General features: G+C 49.7%; 1 protein-coding gene across 1 annotated transcript in view; it reads left to right on the top strand.

The window, feature by feature from the left end:
- Nucleotides 1–1755: 1755 nt before the first annotated feature.
- ATP11C (ATPase phospholipid transporting 11C (ATP11C blood group)) overlaps nucleotides 1756–20759 on the top strand; it is a 54891-nt gene continuing 35887 nt past the window's right edge. The window contains exons 1-2 of the mRNA XM_086470672.1: nucleotides 1756–1782; nucleotides 20502–20621. Coding sequence (XP_086326798.1) covers nucleotides 1756–1782; nucleotides 20502–20621 — 147 coding nt within the window. The remainder of the gene's footprint in view (nucleotides 1783–20501; nucleotides 20622–20759) is intronic.

The raw sequence follows: 20759 nt of genomic DNA, 5'->3' as shown, positions 1-20759 counted from the left end.
TCAGATGAGTGCTGGCTGTCTCCTTGGGAACGCTGCGGTGCTCGGTGGGGATATGGGAGCCTTCACTGACCCACTACTGCTACCCTAGGATAACTGGGGTTAAGAAAAACCCTAGTAGGCTCCTGCCTGTCCAACACCTGACTGCTACTTTAGTGCTGCCTAGGGCAAGCTTTCTGTGTGAGCTTAGATATATCACAGTGTGTAAAACTGCCAGACAGTTGGTGCTTGAGTAGAGCAAATGTGACTGGTTTTAGCCTTAGTAAAATCAATATGATACTATACTAGCTTTCAAAATGCCAAGTGAAAAATTTCTGTGTGTTTTCCAGGTTTCTGGAAGCCCACAGCTGCTCTCTGGGCCCAATTGTGGTGCAACAAGCTGAGTTTTGTTCAGTTTCCAGGGAGAAACCTGCTTTAAATAGAAGCAATGCAGGCTGCTGAAATGACAGTGGCTCCTGGCCAGTGGGGTTGAGCAGCCCACCTGCCCCTGGAGGTCCTCGGGGCTGTCAGCAAAGGACAGCACCAGGAAAACTCCCTGCCCTGGGCTGTTGCAGAGGGTATTGCTCCAGAAAAGGCTGGTTTATTACCAGGCAATAACAATGTCAAAAACGTAATAGAAAAATGTAGACTTTGTTAAATTACATCTTATCTTTCCCAAGATGGGTGGCTCATGTGGAAACAAATATTCCCATGCTCTGTGCCCTCTGGACTGGGGAGATGCTCCCCTGAGGAAGCTGTTTCGGAGGAGTGTTTCTGCTCATGCGTTACCCCAGCCCAGAGGGAAGTGGATAGGGGTTGGCATATGTGCTGCTGAAGGGCTGGAGGTACCAAGGAAAGCTGGGCAGTTCTGGGCTCAGGGGCTGCAAAACTGCCCCGGGGATTAGGCTGGGCTTGCTGGCTGGCGGGCTTAGCCACCCAAGGCAGTGCCTGAGGAGTGCTCCCCTGGGGGTGTGCACGGAGCCTCCTGGGAAGAGCTTGCAGTGGGCCAAAGTACCAAGGCACCCCAAACACATTCCGTGGTCAGTCACAACTTAGGGAGAGTGCTCCCAGGTGCGTTTATGGCATTTGCTTGAGCACCAGGGCAGTGGCTGGACTTTTGTACCAGAGGATTATTAGGAGGGCTGTGACGTTGGGAGGGAGGCGTTCTGTATTAGAAATAAAGTTGTACCCGGCGTCCAGACATGGCTCCAGGGAGGGGCTGGGAAGGTGAACAGAAGAGGTCTGACCCCTAGGCTCTGGGGTTCAAAGGGCTGCAGGGACAATGCTTCCCTCAAGCCACCGCTACAGCCCTCCTGCTCCATCAGGCCACTCACCTTCGGACCGCGCTCCGGGCCAGCCCCTGGGCCGCTCCCGGCCCCGCAGGATTCGTCCCTGGGGCCGCTCATTCCCTGGCTGCTCCCGGCCTCGTGAGGCCCCGCCGCCCTCCGGCAGCCGCTCTCCCCGCAGGCCGGCCCGGGGGTGCTGCGGGGTTCACCCCGCCGGCCCCGGGCCGAACTACAGCTCCCAGCCTGCTCTGGAGGCGCGCCGCGCACCGCCGCGCACCGCCCGCCTCCCGGGCGGCGGGACAAAAGCGGGGGCGCGGGGGAAACGCCGTCAGCCAAGAGGAGCCGCGCGCGGCCGGGCCGAGGCGAGCCGGGCCGGGCCAGGCGGCAGGGCCCCGCGGCGGGCATGGTGCGCGGCCGGCGGCGCGGCCCGCGGGCAGCCTAGGGGCCGGGCCGCGATGCGGCGGTGAGAGCGGCGGGGCCGGGCGCCGCCGCGATGCTCCGCCGCAGCCTCAGCCGCCTGGTGAGTGCGGGGCCGGGGGGTGCCGGGCGGGGAAAAGTTCATGATGATGATTTTTTTAACCTTTTGTCGGATTTGTTTTTCGGGGGCGGCGGGGAACGGGGCGCATCCCCGCAGCGGCAACTCCCTCCCTTGCGAAACCTCTCGGGTAGGGCCCTGCCCGCGCTGCGGCTCTGCACAAGAAGTTGCCGTTGCTGTGAGAGCCCAAACCTTATTTCCTCCCCACACCCCCACGCCAAAGTAACCCCAAAACCTTAGACGAGGGGGCTTCTCAGTCCCTGGAAGCATGCACCCAAAATCGCGTGGTTATAGGCCAGGCGGGACGCAGGGCAGCTGTCAGGGTGCTGCCCGCCACTTTTCCACCCACCACTTCTCCCCAGATACGTTAAAAACCCGGTGCCACATGAGCTACTTACAGATTTCAGCATGACCTCATTGCTTGGCCTGAACTCTGTAATTACTCTTTTTTTTTTCCCCTCTTCCACAGCAAATGTGGTAAAAAACAGTGTTTTGACATTATTTCGAGAGCTTCTGTTTATTTAGCAGTGTCATTTATTGCGCAGTGCGTAGTTAATGAAGTTCCTCGAGTTCAAACGGCAGGTGTGTGTGGTTAGTACAGCCTATATACACCCTTGGAGGCTCAGAAGCTCTTTCCTGAGGTGTTGCACCTCTCGGCACCCGGTTACCTGCCAGAATAATGGGCTTTGCCTGCGGCTGCCCACAAGGCCAGAACTGCTGGGAGACATATTTTCATATTCGCTTTTGGTTTTGAGCGAGCTATTTGTGCTGGATTTCCAGGCTTTCGGTACAGTCTCCTTTTTAAGTCTGGATGTAGCTCTGCAGCAGTTCAGGGCAGAGGGGAGGGGGGCGGGAAACGGTTAATTTTTGCATTTGTAGGTTGTATTTCTGTTGCAGTCTTTGGGTTAGCCCTGTAGAGAACACACCTACTGCAACTATTGTTTTGCAGCCCCGGGGACAAATGTATCGGATCTAATCTCAGTTTCTGGCTTTAATGCCTTGACTTTGAATTTAGCTCTGCCTTGTGTTATGTGCTTCCTACCGTGCCCTTGCAGGAGGCTTTTTCTGAGTCGTACTGAGAGGCATTTGGGCCATGAAGCATCTCCACTGGGTTCATCTAAAAGTGTTTTTAGGTGAGCGGCTCATGTGAGCAGGTACCCATGGAGGTGCCTGGCCGGGCTCTGGCTGCAGCATTGTCCTCATGTGGAGCGTGACCCCTGCGCTGCCTGGTGGTCCTGCACCCCGGCTCTGTACCACCTCTTGCAGTCCCTTGGCATGGGGAGGGGACATGCCCCACTGCTAGGGCATCACGTCCACCGGAGTGGAGAAAGAAGAAGCAGTCCTGAACATTGAACCGGGTATTTCTAACTGCTTTGTTCGGGGCTGAACTGTTGCAGCACACAGAGGTAGTCTTCTGGCTAGAGGAACAACTCTGCTTGGGGACCGGGGCATCTGCAGCATTGCTGAGGGTTTTTAGACATTCTTTTTTTCCCCCACTTACTGTCTTTGTAAGAGGGGTTGGAGCAGCAATGATCTGTGTGGGTTATTAAGCTGGTGCAGGTGGTGCGGGTCCCCCCAGCCTTGGGCAGATAGCAGCCCCCACTGTGCTGCTGCGGCTCTGCCCTGTCCCCAGCCTTGCAGGGTGTCCCAGGAGGTTTGGGTCGGCCCCCTCTTCTGCTCCGTGGAAGGAAAGGACAGCATATGATGGTCTCCATGGAGGTATCCCCAAGCTGCTGTTGTGCCCTCAGTCCATTATGGGTGGCACAGGGCTTCAAACGATGCTCGTCTTCTGGCAGTGGCTTTGCAGAAAACTCACTGCAGTTATTAAAGGCTGCAGATTATCTGACACTTAAGATCTCATAGGGCTACTCAGACAAGTGTTGTCACCTCTCCACTGCGTGTTCTTTGCCAGAGGCTCATAAATACCAATGGGTATTAAAAATCCTGTTTTCAGATGTATTTCACAGCTCAGCGTGGTGAATGTTCCTTGCCCTATCAACATGACTGTTACGTGGCTCCATTTCTTCCTCCCATAAACTTTTTTGTCCTGGATAGGGTATGAAACAGGATGGTAAAAAGAACAAGAAGGGCAGAGTGGTGTATGTGGAACTGCTTTGCTACCCTGGGGTACAGACCGATGCTTTCTGCAGAAACAAATTGGATTCTGACTTCAATTTACACCGCTGACATCATCCCTGCTGAAAGAAGAGTGGGGCTGGGATCGCTGCGGGGAGGCGGGATTGAATTGCCATGTTTAATCCACTTTCAGGAGATACTGTCAACTTGAAAAATAACTTTAATTCTTTATTGGAAATGGATTCTGGCATTGGAGTCTTTCAGTCTCATGCTACTTGTAAGGCTGTTGTGGGGAGAATGTGGGAGTAGAGTGGAAAAGTGTGTAGGTGACCAGGGGGAGGGTTTGAGTCCGTCTCCTTGTGCTGGGCTCCTCACTGGACTGGGCCGAGTGCGGCCTGCTTCCAAACTTGCTTGGTGGAAGCCTGGGAAGCGCAGGACCCCATTGTGCATCAAGGACTATGTGCTTTTTTTTTGGTCTTAATTACTTTTCCTGGATTCTTCTGAAGCGTGCGGACAGCCGTACCTCCGGGACACAGCTACGCACCACAGCTCTGCAAGTGCCGCACTCTGTTGTAAGAACTAAGTAAGAAATGCAGAAAGAAAAGTTACCGATGCCCCTGTTTTCAGTTTTTCCCCCCATTTGCTTTTATTTAAGGCTGCTCTGGAAGCGAGCCCTGAGAGCTGTTGCCCTTCTCATGGTGCAGGAAGGCTGGATGTGGGGGGGAGCACCCCAGAGTGCTCTCTGTCCCCTCGAGGTGCCCAGTGCTGGCTGAGCCCATGGGCCGGTGCTCGCCTGTTGCAGCGTTCCCACTTAGGTCTCTTGCCTCTGTGGTTAGTGAAAATCCTTGCTCTGGTATTTTCCTATTCTTGTTTAAAATCCAGGATAAGTAAGAAAATAACAAACAGTCTGTAATTGGGAGCAAAAATCTTTGTTTTGTGTGTCTGTGCAGTGTCTAACAACAGGACCTTAGTTGTGTTATTCCCTTTTAATTAAATACCTTGGGGCCTGATCCTCTTTGCAGCCTATGCCCTGGTAAATCCCTGGCGTTTAGCAAGTGCTGGGCTGGTTGTGACCTGCTGGCTCTCCAGAACATTTGCTTGATGTTGGGGACAAAGAAGATGCCTTTTAGACGGGCGTGCAGTGCTTGTCCCTGGGCTGGACCTGTGTCGTGACTCAGTGCCTTTGCTTGTTGTAGGCTGGTAATGATGTTCCCTTGCTGGTCTTCTCCTGGGGTCTCCATCTGTCTCTGCTGCACAGCTGCCAGCGGTGGGGGTACCCCCAAGTTGGTTATGGGGCTGTATAGGGTTCTCTGCCATCCTCCTCCCCCTGGGACTTGTCAGCTCCGCCAGGTCAGGACCTGTCCCTTGGTGTCCTTGCTGAAACACCTTGGGCTTGCCCACTTCACAGCGAAGGGATGGTAGGGAAAGCGAAGGGGTTTGCTTTGTGCAGCCCTGAAACCAAGAGGCTGCCTTTCTAACAGACTGTTACTCTCAATTTGCGTGCTTGGTGCTGCTTTCACGTGGAGCTTTTCCATCTGGGGCTCATTTTATCTAACTAAAAAAATAGTGTGCAAACCACCACGAGGCGGGGTTGCATGGGACAGGCACTTGAGGCCGAGCTTTAATGTCACCTGTGGTTTGTCACCTCTGTGGGGGCTGCCCAGCTGGGCTCCCTGGGCACTGCTTTGCTGCTTGCTTTGCATCCCCTGGCTGCACCCGCCATGCTGCTGGTGTTCTGCCAACAGCGGGGGCAGGGCTTCTCTCATTAAAGTGCTTGCAAGTGTCACAAATTTCCTCTCCAAATCCTTACCCTTCCCAAAGTGGCAAGGGGACTGATCCTGTCCCTGTGGGTAGGGGCTCATGCACACGAGCAGTGCCTGCTGTAAGATTCAGGGCTCCATTTGGGCTCTGCTGTAGTTCTGCAAAGCCCCTTTGGATTTTTTTTTTTTTTGAAGGTTATCTCACCCCAAGTGCCCTCTGGCCTCACATGCTGGTGGGGAAGGCTGGTGCTGCCGAGGAGCGGGGTCTGGGTCAGGCTGCCCCACCGCAGGCAAAGCCATCAGCAGGACCAGCATGCGGTGGTTTTTTCCCTTGTGTCCCCAGAGCCCTACCTGGCCTCTTTGTGGAGGAACAGAAGCAGGAGGAAGGCCTTGGAGAAGGCATGTGTTGACTCAAGAGGCGTGTGCCAGAGGTTGGGGACGTGATTCGAGCCTGGGAAGGAGACGGGCAGATGGTTATGCTGAGCCCCGTGGGGCAGGTCCTACCTGCCTCTCTGCAGGAAAATACCAATATTGGGACCTATTCAAATGGCAGAAAATGAGAAATGGCCCAAAGTCACTTTTTAGAAGGGAAATAATTTCCCCATTTGTAATGGGAAGTAGGTGAGGAGGGGTGGGGGCAGGTGGGGAGAGCCCCTGGGGTACACGAGGCAGTGCAGGTGCTGACCCACCACCTGCTGCCCACCCGAACCCTGCCCGGCTTGGGGGAATGCTGGGAGACGTCTTGTGGGAGATGTCAGAGTCTGGGGTGGAGGATGCTAATTTTCACTCCTGTCTTTAATTTTTGCAGCAAATGTGTAATAAAGTCTATTTTGGGACACGGTGCACATCTGCGATTTTCTTTCATGCTTGCTTTTTTTTTTTTTTTATAGTGTGAACCAAACATTAGTGTGTGATTTCAGTTTCTATTCTAATAAGAAAGAGCATCGGTAGGATTTGGAAGCCTGGAGAATTGCTCTCCCCCCCCCCCCCCCCCCCCCAATCCAGCCGTGTTAATACCTTGAGATGAAGCTGCATGTCAAATACCTTGTGCCCAACTGCCAACTTCTGCAAGAAGTGTTTTGCTTTCATTAATGTGACAAAAACTTGCAAGCATGGAAGGTTGGGGCTGGGATGTCTCTATGACACTGGGTGGCAGTTCTGCTTGGAGAAATCCCACACTTTAGAAGAGTGTGGATTTTAATGAAGCGACTTGAATTTTTCATGAACATAGCTGTAATTTACTTTGTAATGTGTATTTAATGTGATAACAGCATTTTGTGTGCTCAGGGCCGGTTCCCCTATAGCAGCCATGGGGCAGCCCATGCTTAACAATGGATAAATTTGGAACCTGGAGCTGCAAAAGGCTCTTCTCTGGGGCTGCAATCACTTATTGATGCCCCTACCCCGGAAAACAGGGATATGGGAGTTTCTCAATTTCCTGTGACTGTTTCTCCTTAATGTTGCAAAGCAGTCTTCTAACCGTAGCCTTATTCCCAGGAATAGCTCAACCATTTGGCTAAAAATAAATTAAAAAATCAAACAAAAAAATCAGCCTTGGACAAACAGCTGCATGGAGGTGTTCACGTGTGCAGTTAAAGTTTGGAGAGGTTAGAGATTGCTGTGAGGAGGGACTGGAAAGCACTGGTCAAACATTAATGATAAAAGGTGCTGCCAGTTAAACCTTTGGTGCATAGAAACTTTTCTGTGGAGAATAATACACGTCTCAAGGCTGTATTTTATTCTTCACTCGAAACCGTTTTTTGTCTCCCATTGGTATTTTGCTAAGAATAATAATGATTGTCTGGGCTGTGTGGGGAAAGTTTGGAGCTGAACTGCCTTGCAGTTGAAGGCATGGCAATTGGCGTTTAACAATGAAAATTGTAAAAGCAAACAGGCTGTCTATTAATAGCAAGCTTTTCAGCCTTGCCTTTAATTTCATCCTGTTGCCTTTGGTTTATGCACTTCCTTTCTGATTAAAACTGCTGCTTTTCTGGCTGTAACTGTTGATGTTCTCTCTAGTGGAGAGATTTTTTTGAAATGTTAGTTAAAAGCGAAGCTGGTGGAGAGCATTACTGGAGTCTCTCAGCCAGAAGAAACGTTCACACCAGTGACCATGTTTTTAGCAGTGCAAGTTGGGTTCTCATGAGCATCTTCGTCCCATGATACCTACGCTCGAATCTCTTATGTGCAGCAGTGTGCAACAGAAAAACAGCCTTTGAGTGCTAATTCCTTGGGGTGTGGGACTCTGTATCCCCTTGGGGGACTTGACCTGCTGTCCATGCTGAGAAAACACAGGGTTGGCCAGGTCGGGGGACATCTCTTGTGATACCTTTAGCTGCGATCTGTCCACCAGAGGAGCTGGCATTGCAGCAGCAGGGGTTAAGGGAGTCACCGAGCTGCTCAGCCTGACTGGGGTGGCTGTGAAGAGTGAATTTCCCAGGAAACTTGGATACTGAGTGACTGAGTGCACTATTAACCCATTTGCCTTTCTCTGAAAATGTTTGCTCTGGGGATTTTTCAAGGGAGTTTCCTGTGTTTAGTTGTGTGTAGGAAGCGGGTGTTGAGCTCGAGGGCAGCGCGGATGTTTTCCTGCGTGGCTGTGCCAGTTGCTTCGGTGGTCTTCTGCCCAAAAGTGTCCCCCAGGTCCCCCACCGAGCCCTGCGTGGGGGAGCAGGCAGCAGCTCTTGCCCTGTGCCAGGACAGGCTATCCCGAGGTGATCTTAGAAAATACCTTACCTGCAGGTTTAGACTGAAATCTGTTTCTCGTTGCTCATCTCAGAGATACTTATGTGCTGGCTGAGGTCTGGTGTTGGGAAGGGTGGGCTGGTTTTTGCCGAGCCGGTTTTGCCAGTGCTGTGCACAGGGTGTTGTGGACTTCACCTGCCTGTGCTCTCCCCAGCACCCAGACCTGGGCTTTGAGCTCTGCATACCACTGCATGAGAGCCCGGACAACCCTGCTGCTCGTTGCCTGCAGCCTCTGCCCCCCTCCGCAGCTCCCTCATCTCTTGCAAGCAGACAGTATCTTTTTTGTTTGGCCCCTTGTTTTAATTGCCAAGCAATATTGAGGTTCAGTGAGGGTTTTTTTACTGTTTTCCCTTGTTCGCCTGAAGATTTGCAGCTTTCTCTAACTTGTGGGGACTGTGCAGACACCAGGCTGCGGGCAGGGCTGATCCCCAGCAGCTCAGGGCTCTGGGCTGTGGCTGTTTGCAGTCCACTGGTGATTAACCACTGCTGCCCAGGAGCCTCACGCTGCTGGGCTGTTGTTAGCAGTGAGCGCTGCATGAAGGACACGTCGGTGAAGTGTGCTGTGCTCAGACCACGTCTTGCCTTTAGGGACACAGTGCCAGTCAGAAAGTGTGTCCTACTCATTGGAAGTAGGTAATAAGGACAGTACTGCTCATGTTGCTGATGATCGTAGGCCATTTCGATTTTTTTTGTTGTTGTTTAAATTGTTATATAATGATCTCTCTCCTGTAGTTTTGCTCTCCTGTGACTCCCTGAACCCTTTCTGCAGGCTGGCTCTACGACCACAAGGCAGTCCTGACTGCTCTCAGTGTAACCATCACACTGCAGTTTGCTGAGTTGCTTTGAATTATCCAACATCTGACCAGCAAGTTGTTCACTAGCGTTTGCCTGAATTGGTTAATGTTTGATTTGGGCAGTTAATATTTTGCTTTTTGCGATAAATTTGTCGCTAAGACTCATGCATGAAGCTGTTATGTGGATTGCCATCACACTTTTGTGGTAGGAGAGCGATGCCAGTACTGCCTGTACGCTGCAGGGGCTGGGCAGTAAGTGGCAAGCTGTTTTAAAGCTTAGTTTACTAAACTGTAGCCTGGGGAAATGGTGAAACTTTCCTGTTTTAAAAGGTCTCCTCTGGCCCCTGCCCTCGCCTGACTCCTGCGTGGCAGCGGCACAACTGCTGGGTCAGGAAAAGCCTGTTCTGCCCAGAGGCTGCAGTGACTTCAATATATGTATATGTATTAAATATGCATGTATGCAATATATACATATTAAATATATGCAGTAGATATAGGTGCATTAAAAAAAAATTATATATGTATTTGGTTTTCCTTATGGGCTTTTTCTTGGGCTTAGCCAAAATCCAGGGAACTGCTGGCCTGTGGTTGGCACAAGATGCCACTTTGATGGCTGCAGAGTGCATTTGGATATCGAGCTGCATGACTGTAGGTAAGGCAGTAGGGCTGGGTGAGGAGAGGAGCTGGTCATTACACTAACGAGGGGCTCGCCGGTGGAAGGGAAGCAGTCCTGGGTTGTGCTTTCCTTCACCTCCATTGTTTTTCATGCTCTCATAGGGATGCTTACTGCCATGGATGCTGCAAAGAGCCAATACTGTGTAAAAAAATCTTTTTTAGCTCCTTGTGCTGTTCCTTCTGCCTGTGGTTTGCAGTATGTCCATCTCTCTGTCGGGGACCTGTTGCATCTTGCTGACTCCAGTCGTTTTTTTCCCAAAACTTCACTCATTTTGAGAGAGAATTCCAACTGAAGCCAATTTAGTCTAGAAGCATGTCTGCTCTTGACATCCAGTCGTAATTCATAGCATTTGTAGTTCAGAGACATTTGTCCTTTTCTCCTCAATGAAAGCTTAATGCACTTATTTTTGATCCGGCTGCTTGTAAAGGGCTTTTTATTTTCCTCCTGCAGCAGAAAGGAGGGGTAAGCACCTGCGAGGCTATTGTAGCTGGGTATTTTGGGAGCAGATCAGGCTCGTTGTTTTTATTCACAACTTGAACAAGATTCCTGTTAACCTTCTTTGTGGCCTTGGGTGAGTGAGTAACGCTTTGCTGAGGGCTTTTTGCTCTGCGATTTCAGCTGAGTTTTGCAGGATCTGTAAGCGGAAGGGCCCTTGGTCTGGCTCCAGCCTTGCTGTCATAGAGTGGTATGTGGAGGGCTTGGTAATTTCTAGCTGTGTATCTTCAAAGGATTGGTGAGTAGTCTTTGTCTGGCCTATCTTAAAGTATGCTGTACACCTTAATAAGATTTTATAATACTGTTAAAGTGGGAAACAGAGGCAATGCTCACTGGGTAGATGCAATTTGTTTGCAATACTATGACAAATGCACTGATTTGCAAAACAGAGAGATCCTATTTTTCTTGTACAGTAAAGGGTCTAGAAAAGCTGAGTTAGACGTGCAGCAGGCAAGACTAGACGATTTGAAGTGTTTCTTTGGTATTGCAATCCGAGATATTTTGAGCAGTAATAAAAATTAAGTACTGCTAGACTCCAGCAACGCTGTGCTCTGTCGCCTGAGTCAATTGGCTTAAGAGGAAAAAAATTTCTCAATGCCAGGAAATTAAATGTAGAAAAAAAAACAAACCACAAACCCACACCACTTTGTGAGCAGCTCTGCCATCTTTTATTATGATTTCTGTGTAATTCCTCCCCAGCATTCCCACGAAGCCAAGTGGCTGCTGCCTGTAGGGATCAGGGGCAATGTGAGGCCCTGAGTGCTGCTCGGGGCTGGCAGGGCTCAGGCTGCACTGGGGGCACCTGCTCAGCAGCAGCCCTGCTCTTATGGGGGCTGCAAAGCTAAGCTTAAAATGCAATATTGATAGTTTTGGCTTGCAGGGTGGCATTTTGCATGACAGGTTTGTTCGCTATGAGTTATGGAAGGTTTTATTCTTTTTTTTTTCCTCCCCTTCCTTCCAGCTCACCTTTTCTTATAAATGTTTGCTCAGGGAGGGAACACAGTAAAATTAGCTGTGATGCCCAGAGGGCTGTTGTCCTTGCGTCAGCCAAATTAATATTGTGGAGTACATCATTTCCGTGGGGCGGTTTCTCTCGGCACAGCTGAATGGATGGAAGTGGGACTTTCCACTTGACAAGTACCGTTCCAGTAAGCACAGGGTGGGAAGATCAGATGTGCAGAGAGAGGAAACCTTGGGTGAAGGTGCTTGTCTGAATAACTGTGAGAGCAGGAACGCCTGTATTCCAGTGCCCATCTAGGGAAAGTGGCTGGTGGGATGGGGATGGCCATGAGTCATCTCCCGGTTTGCCGCCCTGTTCCACGCAGGATGGGCTCCTTTCTGCAGTGGACGATACCAGGATGGACCACACCAAAAACCCCTCGAGCACCAAACCCAGCACCCCAGGGCTGGCTCAGACCTCAGCTCCATGTCCCTGTGAATAAACGGATTTACCTCCTGGTGCAAAACCTGGCTGCTGTGCTCGGTCTGCCCTGGGCAGCGTGTGCTTTGCTGGTGCTGCTCAGCAGCTATGTTACCCAGCCCAGCAGGAACATGAGCCAAAAGGATTTCGTGAAGATAAACAGTTCTAGGCCACATCTTGAGGATTTCTCTCCTGACTGAGTGGATTGCACTGGTCCAGTATCCTAGTGTAACTGTGCCTGCAGCCCCAAGGTTGATTACTATAGTATCTGAAGATGAAAATACTCCCAATGGGTTCTGGGGCACGTGGAGCTGATGTTGGCTGTGAAGCAAGGGGTGAAGTAGGTGATTTCTCCCCGTCTTCCTTCTTTTACCTCCTGCTACTTCTGTGGAAACATTTTTCTGCAGTACAGTACAGCAAGGGGAGGGTTAGAAAACCACAGCTTTTACTTTTTTGCAGTTGAAAAACTTAATTCGAACCAGTGTGAGCAAGCAGCATGGAGGACTGGGACCTCAGAGCTCCAGTACCCATTGCAGGGGCTGAGGGCACCCTGTAATGCTGGTGCAAGGCTCAGTCACCCTGTGATGCAGGTGTGAGGCTCTGCCACCCTCTGCAGCCTGGACGTGCCCTCCCATCACTCCTGGTGGCACGACAGCCTCCCTGGGGGAAAGCTTCACCTGGGGGGATGCGGGCTGGCTGTCAGCCCTTGCTTCTGGGTGTTGCTGCAGTGATGCCCACCCTGGTGGGGGGGGTCTGCAGCCTCTGCTCCCAGCGGGTGGGCAGCTGGGCAGGCTTGCTTCCCGGGAGAAAGGGAGGAAACTGTTCTGGAAAATGGGCTCCTTGTCAGTCAACCGGCAGCCTGGCTCTGAAATGCTGGGAAAATTTTAAAAGGGGCCAAATGTGGTAGGTGGCAGAGGTCAGAGTAATGTCTGGCTGAGCTGGGGTGCATAACATAGTATTTAGGGGGTTTTTTGTTTCCATAACTGAAGAACTCAGGCTTTTGAAGGACCAGAAAGCAATGGGAAAACCAACAAATTATAGCTGCGCTGGCTGATGCAAGCATTGACAATTGCAAACTTGGAGGGTTTTTTCCAGTTTGCTCTTTAATTTTTGCCAGGGCAAATCACTGCTCTGAAGAGCTTGCTGCCCTGCTAAAATAGCTGTACTTGAGCAGACATGTGCACAGCTTGAGCTGGGGAAAGGAGGGAGGAAGAGGTTTGGAGACGGGAAGACCTTGTTGTATTTGCTTTGTGACCTCTGACAAACATTTGGCTCTTATTCAAAGTCCTTTTTCTGTTCTCAAGTCTGAAGTGTTCCTATGAGCCTCAATTTTATATGCCGGCAGCATGCTGGTCGAACTTTTCTTTTGGACTGCCAAAAATAAAAATATGCTGCCTGTATTTCAAGATGAACGATGGTTTTGTAACCCTGACTGCCAACAGGGGAGGGAAAAAGAGTTGAGAACCTGAAAACGTCCAAAGGTCGGTGGTTATGTTTGAACAGGAGCAATAGATTTTTTTTCACAAAACAGTATCACTGAAGTAGTGCTCTCCCAGTCAGTATCTCCTGGCTTTGGTCTGGTTTTGGCTTTCTGCAGCATATGTGAACATGGCTTTTCGCAAAGAGCTGCTGAACTGAAGCTGTGGTATAGGAATGATGTGGCATATTTGCTGGGAAGGTACACTACTGTCTGATTTGGGGATAGACCGCTTCCAGACAGAGACAGGAACACAACCGAACCAAAACCCATGCCAAAAAAAGCTCTTTTCAGTTGTCACCCCTCTACGTGGTGCTCCCCAAGGCCGGGAGAGGGCTGGGCCCTCCTGTAAATTTACCATCTGTGGAAAAACACTCTTGTATTTCCTCTCTCCACCCTTCTTAAATCTTTCAAGTAGCCCTTTCCCCTGTTCTCCCCACCCTGCTGTGTCTCTCTGCTTTTGTCGGTGGCTTTATTGACTAAGTTAGCTTTTCCAGGAAACTCAGCCTGGTTGGGCTCTGCTGTTCTCTAGCCCATCGTCCTTGGTGAAGGTGATCTTCTTGCAAATCCATATGATAAGGACGCATGTCCTTGGGACAGAGAGGGCATGGGGATGGGCTCTGGCTGAGGCCCCCTGTGTCACTGGATTCACCTCAGCTTGCATTAAGGATGGTGCGATCTGGGTGGTTGATGCTCTGCTAGAGCACATCATCCACTGCTTTGTCATCCTCAGTGGGGACCAGGGACAAGGTTTGGGTATTGAGCCCCATCATCTGTTGACCATGGTTTTTAAAAAAAAATAAAATATTGGTTCTTTTCCCATGGCTCCTCTTTTGCTCTTGCTTGTTGTTCTGCTTGGTCTGGGGGCTCCCATGGTTACCCCCTGCACCTTGACTGGAGCCAGCTTGCTCCCAGCGGTCACTCCTTGGTGGTCCTGTTTTCCCTCTGCTTGAAATATCAGTAGGAGCTTCAGCCTCAAGGTAGGAGAAGGGGTACTGGTTTAAATTTCAACCTTTTGCTTTCCCAAGGTACTGGCCTTCCCTCTTCTGCTTAGGGATGAGCAACAAAAGTCCTCTCCAGTGGGAAGGAGACTAGCTGGGAGGACCAGCTCAGAGCTGTGCTCACCTTCAGCCCTTTCTCTTGGACCTATGGGCTCTTAGTATTTTAAATGCAATGCTGTTGGGTTTGTTTTTTTTTCCTGAGGACTGTGCATATTATCGACCCTTTCCCGCAGGCGTAGGGGAGAGCACTGGGGTTGATCCCGATCGATGGAGTTCACTCTCTAAATCAGGAGATCTGCCTAAGAATGTGGTCTGCGTGGGTAAGCATAGTCCAAGCTGCTAAATTATTAAGGGTTTTCTCAAAGCATGGCTTGTACTTGTGTAGAAGTGACTAAAGACAAAAAGTAATAGAAAAATTGGCAAGAAAAATTTCAGTTAAAAATATATCTGTTGGTTAATGAGATTGGTGTGCTGAGTGACTTTTTGAGACTGCCGGATGATTTTGGGGAGATTACAGTAAATTTGAGGAGGCTTTTTAAAGTTGTGGATGTGAGTTTTCTTGGTTCTTCTGGGCATAAATGAAATGGGAGCTAGAACAGGCTGTTTTGGGAGGTGGTGTTATTTTTACAGGCTTTTTTTGTAAATCAGGTCGTCTTCTCTACTACTTTTATGATAAATGGAACAATACAAGAGTGATTAGACTTTAAATTGTTCAGGAGATCTAAGCCAAGTAATGTCATTTAATCTTTCTTCTGCATATATTTAGTATAAGCTGTGATTTCATTCAAATGTTTGAGCTTTGTACTTGTATCTCATAATTATCTCTGGTTTTAGCAGATGAGGTTTTTTAAATGCCTGTGGTTTTTATTAGATCTTTTTTCTATGAGTTACTTGTGTTTACTTTGTGGCTTGAAGATATCTTCAGCAAACATGAAAGGAGTTTCTTTTGATTAGTTAGTTCTGGTTTAGGTGCTTTCTGAAACTATAGTAAATCAAATGGTGAGTTGTTTTTTCTTTTCTGCCACTATTTTATTCTGGAAACGGGGCCAGCAGGTAGCACAGACAGTTGTTTTCCGTGTGGGGGATAGAATTAAACACTGCATTTTGCAGCTGTGCTAGAAATAGCCCACTTAGAGTGTCTCCTCATGAACGGTGGCTGCAGAGCACAGGTTTATCTCTCCTATTGAACTCAATCCAACTCCATTAATTTTTATCCAGGCTTGCTAATTTTTACCCAGGTTTGCAACTTGTATCAAGTGCCAGCTGGGTCCTGTGTGTGGTGCTATGATGGATTCCCAGAAATTTGTGAGAGCGGGTTAAGAGGAGCCTCTTTGGGAGGCAGGCGGGAGCTGTTGTGCTGGGGCAGGACATGTTTGTAGGAGAAGGGCGCAGATGGAGAAGGGAAAGAGGCATGGAGGGAGGCTTGCCCAAACTCAGGCAGAGAATCTGGATAGTGCTGTGGGCTGCAAACGTAATTCCTCCATCTCGATGTAATGCTCCAGTGGCTTCAAGTCATAAATGATGTTGGGTCATTATTTGCATCCATGGGCGTTTTTAGCCCTGATCTGATGCCTTCAAATCATACCTGTTCCTAACTCCTCAAAGAAAAATCTATAGTGGAATACTAAGCCTCAGCTGACCTTCCATGGGCATATTGATGTGTGTAGATGGGCTTTTTAAATTTGGGCAACATAAGAAAATAGCTATTATCCCTAATGCCTTCTTTTCAGAACTGCTGCTTCTGGCAATAAGCGGGCTTTATACAAAGTTGAAAGTACAGGAAGGTTGGGTTACATTGCAACAGAAATATGTCCTCTATCTGAATTTCTCTATGGCATGAGGAAGGCTGTACCGCAGCAGCCACCCTTTGCCCTGCCATGCGTGCAGCAGAGTGTACGTGCCTGCATTGGTGGTGACCATGCAGTTATTTATGGCTGCAGCCTGGGCGCCTGGTCCTGCCTGAGGTGGGAAGCGAAGACAGATAGCGAGCTGCCAGTTCAGAAAGATGTTCCTGGCAGAACAGCTTTGCTAGCGTCATCTTTATCTCCTATGATTTGTGTTTGACGCTCACTGTTGTCTTCCACTTGAGCTTCTTCAGGAGAAATCTGTTTTGTATGCCCTGCTGAGAGGTTGACTCACAGATGGGCTTGGTCAGATGCTGGGGGAGCAGAGCAAGAGCCCTGAACTGAAGCTTGAAATGTTGCATAGGAGATCCGTACCTTTGGGGCTGGTCTTCAAGTGATGCAAACACGATAGTTGGCTCTTCTCAGAAATACCTCCTTCTCTCTCTGCTCTTGGTTCCCGGGTTGCGTGATGTCCCCTGGGGTGCTGCTTTGTGTCTGCCAGCTGCTGGGAGCTCTTCTGGGTTGTTGGGGCACAGTATGGCAGAGTGGGGACTGGAGTCACCTACCGGCATCCCCAGATCCTCACATCTTGGTGGGAGGATGCAGTGCAGCTTCCCAACACGTGGTCCCGAGGCTGTGGGCAGTCTGACACTGCTAATCCCTACAGATACCTCTGGTTCTCCCATCATTCCTGCAAGCACCATGCCTCAGGCAGAGGGAGGTGATAAAGTGCATGTGGGGGGAATGCATTTGTTTATTTTCTTAAATAATCCTTTTGGCAGGCTTGGCTCAAAACAGCAGAAGAAACTCTGGCTTTTGCTTGTGCCAGCTGACTCCTGCACCATGGACCATGGGCTTTATAAAACCCCACCAGGCAATGAGGCAGCTGTTTAAATTGTGTCTAAGTAATATTTTCTCTTTTTTGCCATCAGAATTAAGATTTTGATGAAAGGTGGTTGGGAAAAGTTGTCTAAATCCTCTCCCTGCTAATCTGCATATTTTAGAATTTTCCAAAAAGCCTAGCAGTTACTCCCTAAATCTCCTCTTAAGTCTCTGTTGAGAGCCATTATTAAGACTTAGTAATCTATTAGCAACCTGGTGAGCTGTTTGAGGTGGGCTTGTCAAAATAAGAGCTTTTAATTGCTGAGCTGAGCCAACGCCTCTCGCTGCAGGCGTCATCATGGTGTGTGCTTGCTTTCTGGGAAGTGAAAAAGAGAGATGTGGTGTGAAGCCTTCCAGCTGCTCGCGTGGCTGTGTGGTGGTGTGACACCACGGGGTGGTTGAGGGAATGGGAAATGAAATGCCAGGAGTGATGGGAGTCTGATTAGACCACAGAGCGAGAACTTCTCCCTGTGCTGCCACTGCAGAAGGCCTCTGCACTGTGAAGGGAGTTGCTGTCATTTTGTAGGAGATGCTTCAAGTAAATAACTGAAGGGGAGTTGAAGGGTGAAAGACCACCTAGGAGCTGGTGGTGATACCTGGGTGGAAGAGCAGCATAGTGGGCTTGGTTAGCTAACACACCACATCTAGGATCTGGCTTCTCTTCTTCACACGCTCCAGGTTTTTCACAGCTAACTATGGGTAGTCTTGCAGAGTAAATACTTGTGTATATTTTTCCAGGAGTGTTTTAACCAGAGCTTTGTTGCTTCTGTGCCAATGCGTGTGTTTGGCATACCCTCACCCCTGCTCCTTCCCACCACTCTGCTGGCAGCGTGGGCAGGGGAAGCTTTTACTTCCTCCATGCACTGGAGGGATGCTCGCTGGGCACGCCTGGCTCCAGCTCCTGCCCGGAGACAGGGTGGGGGACTTCAGGCTCGGGGACCATCTGCCTCGTCCCTGGCACTGCTGTGGCACGGATGAATGGCTCTGCCTCTTGCTCCTGAGGTGCAGGTTGGCGAGACCTGCGGCTGCTACCTCCATAATGCAGCAGATACATCAGGGAGCCTTTTTTGGGTCTAGTTTCTAGTTCAGAAGATGTCTTGTTTGCTGCTGCAGGCAGTGGCAATGAGGCTGGGAGGCTGGTCAGCCCGTGCTAGGGTGGTGGCATTCCCTAGCTGAAAGCGTGTGCCTGCCTGATCAGTGTTTGGGAGCCAGTTGTGCCCAGTGGAAGTGGGAGCAGCTGACAGGGGTGCTGGTGGCTGCTGTTGACTCTGCGTCTGGGTGGTGCAGGGGTGTGAGAAACTTTCTTCTGCTTGAAATGGCTGCCGCTGGTGGTTTGAGGACGGCTGTAGCGAGAGCAGTCAGCACACCAAACTGGGTTTAGGCATGGTGTAAAAACACTCCTTAACTAAAGATGCTGCAGACGTGGATGGGGAGCAGGGGGAAGGAAAATCTGCCGCTTTCTTTGGGCAGACCCTACCCCTGGTGCAGCAGGATCCGTTCAGTTGCCTCTGCTCCAGGTACATGAATAGTGCTGGCTTAGATTTATTTTTTTTTTTACGCTTTCCCCAAGCAGTGGTTAATCCTGGGCCTTGCTGTCTTAGCGTGGTTGCTTTCAGAGCACCTTTTCTCTAGCTGGGTTTTGCTTGCAGCTTGACAAGCTGTCTGCAACGGACCCTTTGGACAACTGGGTTGCTGAGCTGGACCCAGGGTACACCAGGAACATCTGCCCACGGCAGGCTGAGCCCATGCTGAGCAGCTGACATGGGTTAGGGATTTGGCATTTTTGGCACCTGCCCTGGTGGGGTTTCAAAGCCAACAAGCTCTAGGGTTGAGGATTAATAAGACTAAATGGAGTATGAATAGTATCTGCTGGTGTTTTAGCAGCCCTGCTGCCTGCTAATGCCCTTGAACCATGAACAGTGACAAATGTCTTCCCTGCTTGTATTTTAAAATCCAAAACTTTAACTCTAAGAAAACCTTAGCCTGACCTAAGACTGCTCTTTTTTTCCCCCCATTCCATCTGCTCTTAGCAGGCATTTTAAATTCACTTCATAATTTTAAGTTCAACCTTGCAAAATGCTTCCTGGTGCCAGTCAGGTCTCCTCCCTTGGCTGCAAGCATCTGTGGTGGGGGCGCTTTGTTATATGCAGGGTGGAACCTGGACAGAATGAAAAGCTGGGTTTTAAACTATTGCACAGTTTTGTTTCTTTTGAAAATACACTTTCTTGATCCATCGAGAACCTTGTGCATGCTGGGCAGCATGGTGCTGGAAGCTGATGGAAATGGAGTCCACAGTGTTGCCTTGTCCACCTGCGAGCCTTCCCTGGCCAGGAAGGCATTGCCTCTGCCTTGTCACAAGTTTGCAAGTGGTTTTGAATGGAATTATAGGAAGTTGGAAATTCAATATTGAAGAGTTACATTTAAGTAGGACAGCACTGTTACTTTCAGTCTATTCAGATCCCTTGTTTACTTTGTGTTATTTTAACACACTCTCCGCTGGATTGGGAGGATCTGTCTTTAATTTGCTGGCTGCAGTGACCTCCCCTGGGAAGCCTGCAAGGGCCGTGGGGATGGCTGCATCTCTGCTAGAGCCCTGTGTTGCAAGTGTCTCTCATGGCTTCGTGCAAGGGATGCTCTCCTCCCACAGAGCCACTCTGCTTCCCCTCCGTTTGAGTTTATTCTGCTGTAGTTCCCCTCATCCTTCCCCTGTCTGCTGTGGAGAAGAAGGGCTGTGACCAAGCCGTGGTGATACCAGGTTATCATTCACTTGTGACATTTCATTCTGCTTTAAATTAAACCCCCAGCAAGACAAGCTGGCAATTCTCAGCCCCCCACGTGCCTTTTTGAGGAGTTTGTGATGTGAAACTGTCTGCTTCGTTATTTCTGGGTTTATCTAAGATTTTAAAAGAGCAGAAGTATACCTTTTTTTAAAGCTAAATCCAAAGTCTATGTGCACCATTGCAGTGGTGAGACATTTCAGGTGGACTTGAGGGTTTGACAGGAGAGCAAGTGTAAAGGAGGGTGCAGTTTCTGTTGTCCTCTATGGGGCCCTCGGGTAAAGCCTGGAGCTGCTGTAGGAACCCAAGACTGAAGGACTTTCCAGGCTGGGACTAGGAAGAGATGTATAGAAGATAAATTATATTCCTAATGACTTGAAGTGCTTGATAAAGAGATATTCTCCTTCAAGAAGGAAAAATTGCCTGGCAGGTGGGCACAGGCTGCAAGTATAGGCAGCAGCCATCCCACATGGGGCGGGAGAGTGGTGGACATGAGTGGTCACCTGAGCAGCAGTGGGGACCCTGAGTTGCAAGCTCGGCATTGCCTTGGTTTTGCTAAATGACCTTACGTGCACCTCTTCATTCCCCATGCATTTGCTGGGGCAGAGAAGTGAATTTTTGATGTTCCAGCTGCCTTATTTCCGATCTACAGCATGGTGCATTCAGAAGCTGGAAGCTTTTAATACAAATATTCCTTTTTTTTTTTTTTTTTTTTGAGCTAGAAGCTAATTTTTCGTTTTCCTGGTTGCCCTGACAGTGTGCTGGGGAAGAGAAGCGGGTCGGTACACGCACCGTGGTGGTCGGGCACCGTCCAGTTTCGGAAACAGATGCGTACGTGGCACAGAAGTTCTGCGACAACAGGATAGTCTCCTCCAAGGTGAGCTTGTTTTGCTTGTCCGGGTGCATCATGCACATGTATTCCCTGCTCATGTATTCATCCTGGGTTTATTTGAAATTGAGAAACTCTGAATTCCTCAAGGGGATGTAAAGGTCCCTTTGGAAGTGGAGCAGCCTG

The sequence above is a fragment of the Leptosomus discolor genome, chromosome 9 (genome assembly GCF_034619465.1).
Source record: "Leptosomus discolor isolate bLepDis1 chromosome 9, bLepDis1.hap2, whole genome shotgun sequence".
NCBI lineage: Eukaryota > Metazoa > Chordata > Aves > Leptosomiformes > Leptosomidae > Leptosomus > Leptosomus discolor.
Note: the sequence above shows the minus strand (reverse complement) of the source record. Positions and strands in the feature narration are given on the sequence as shown.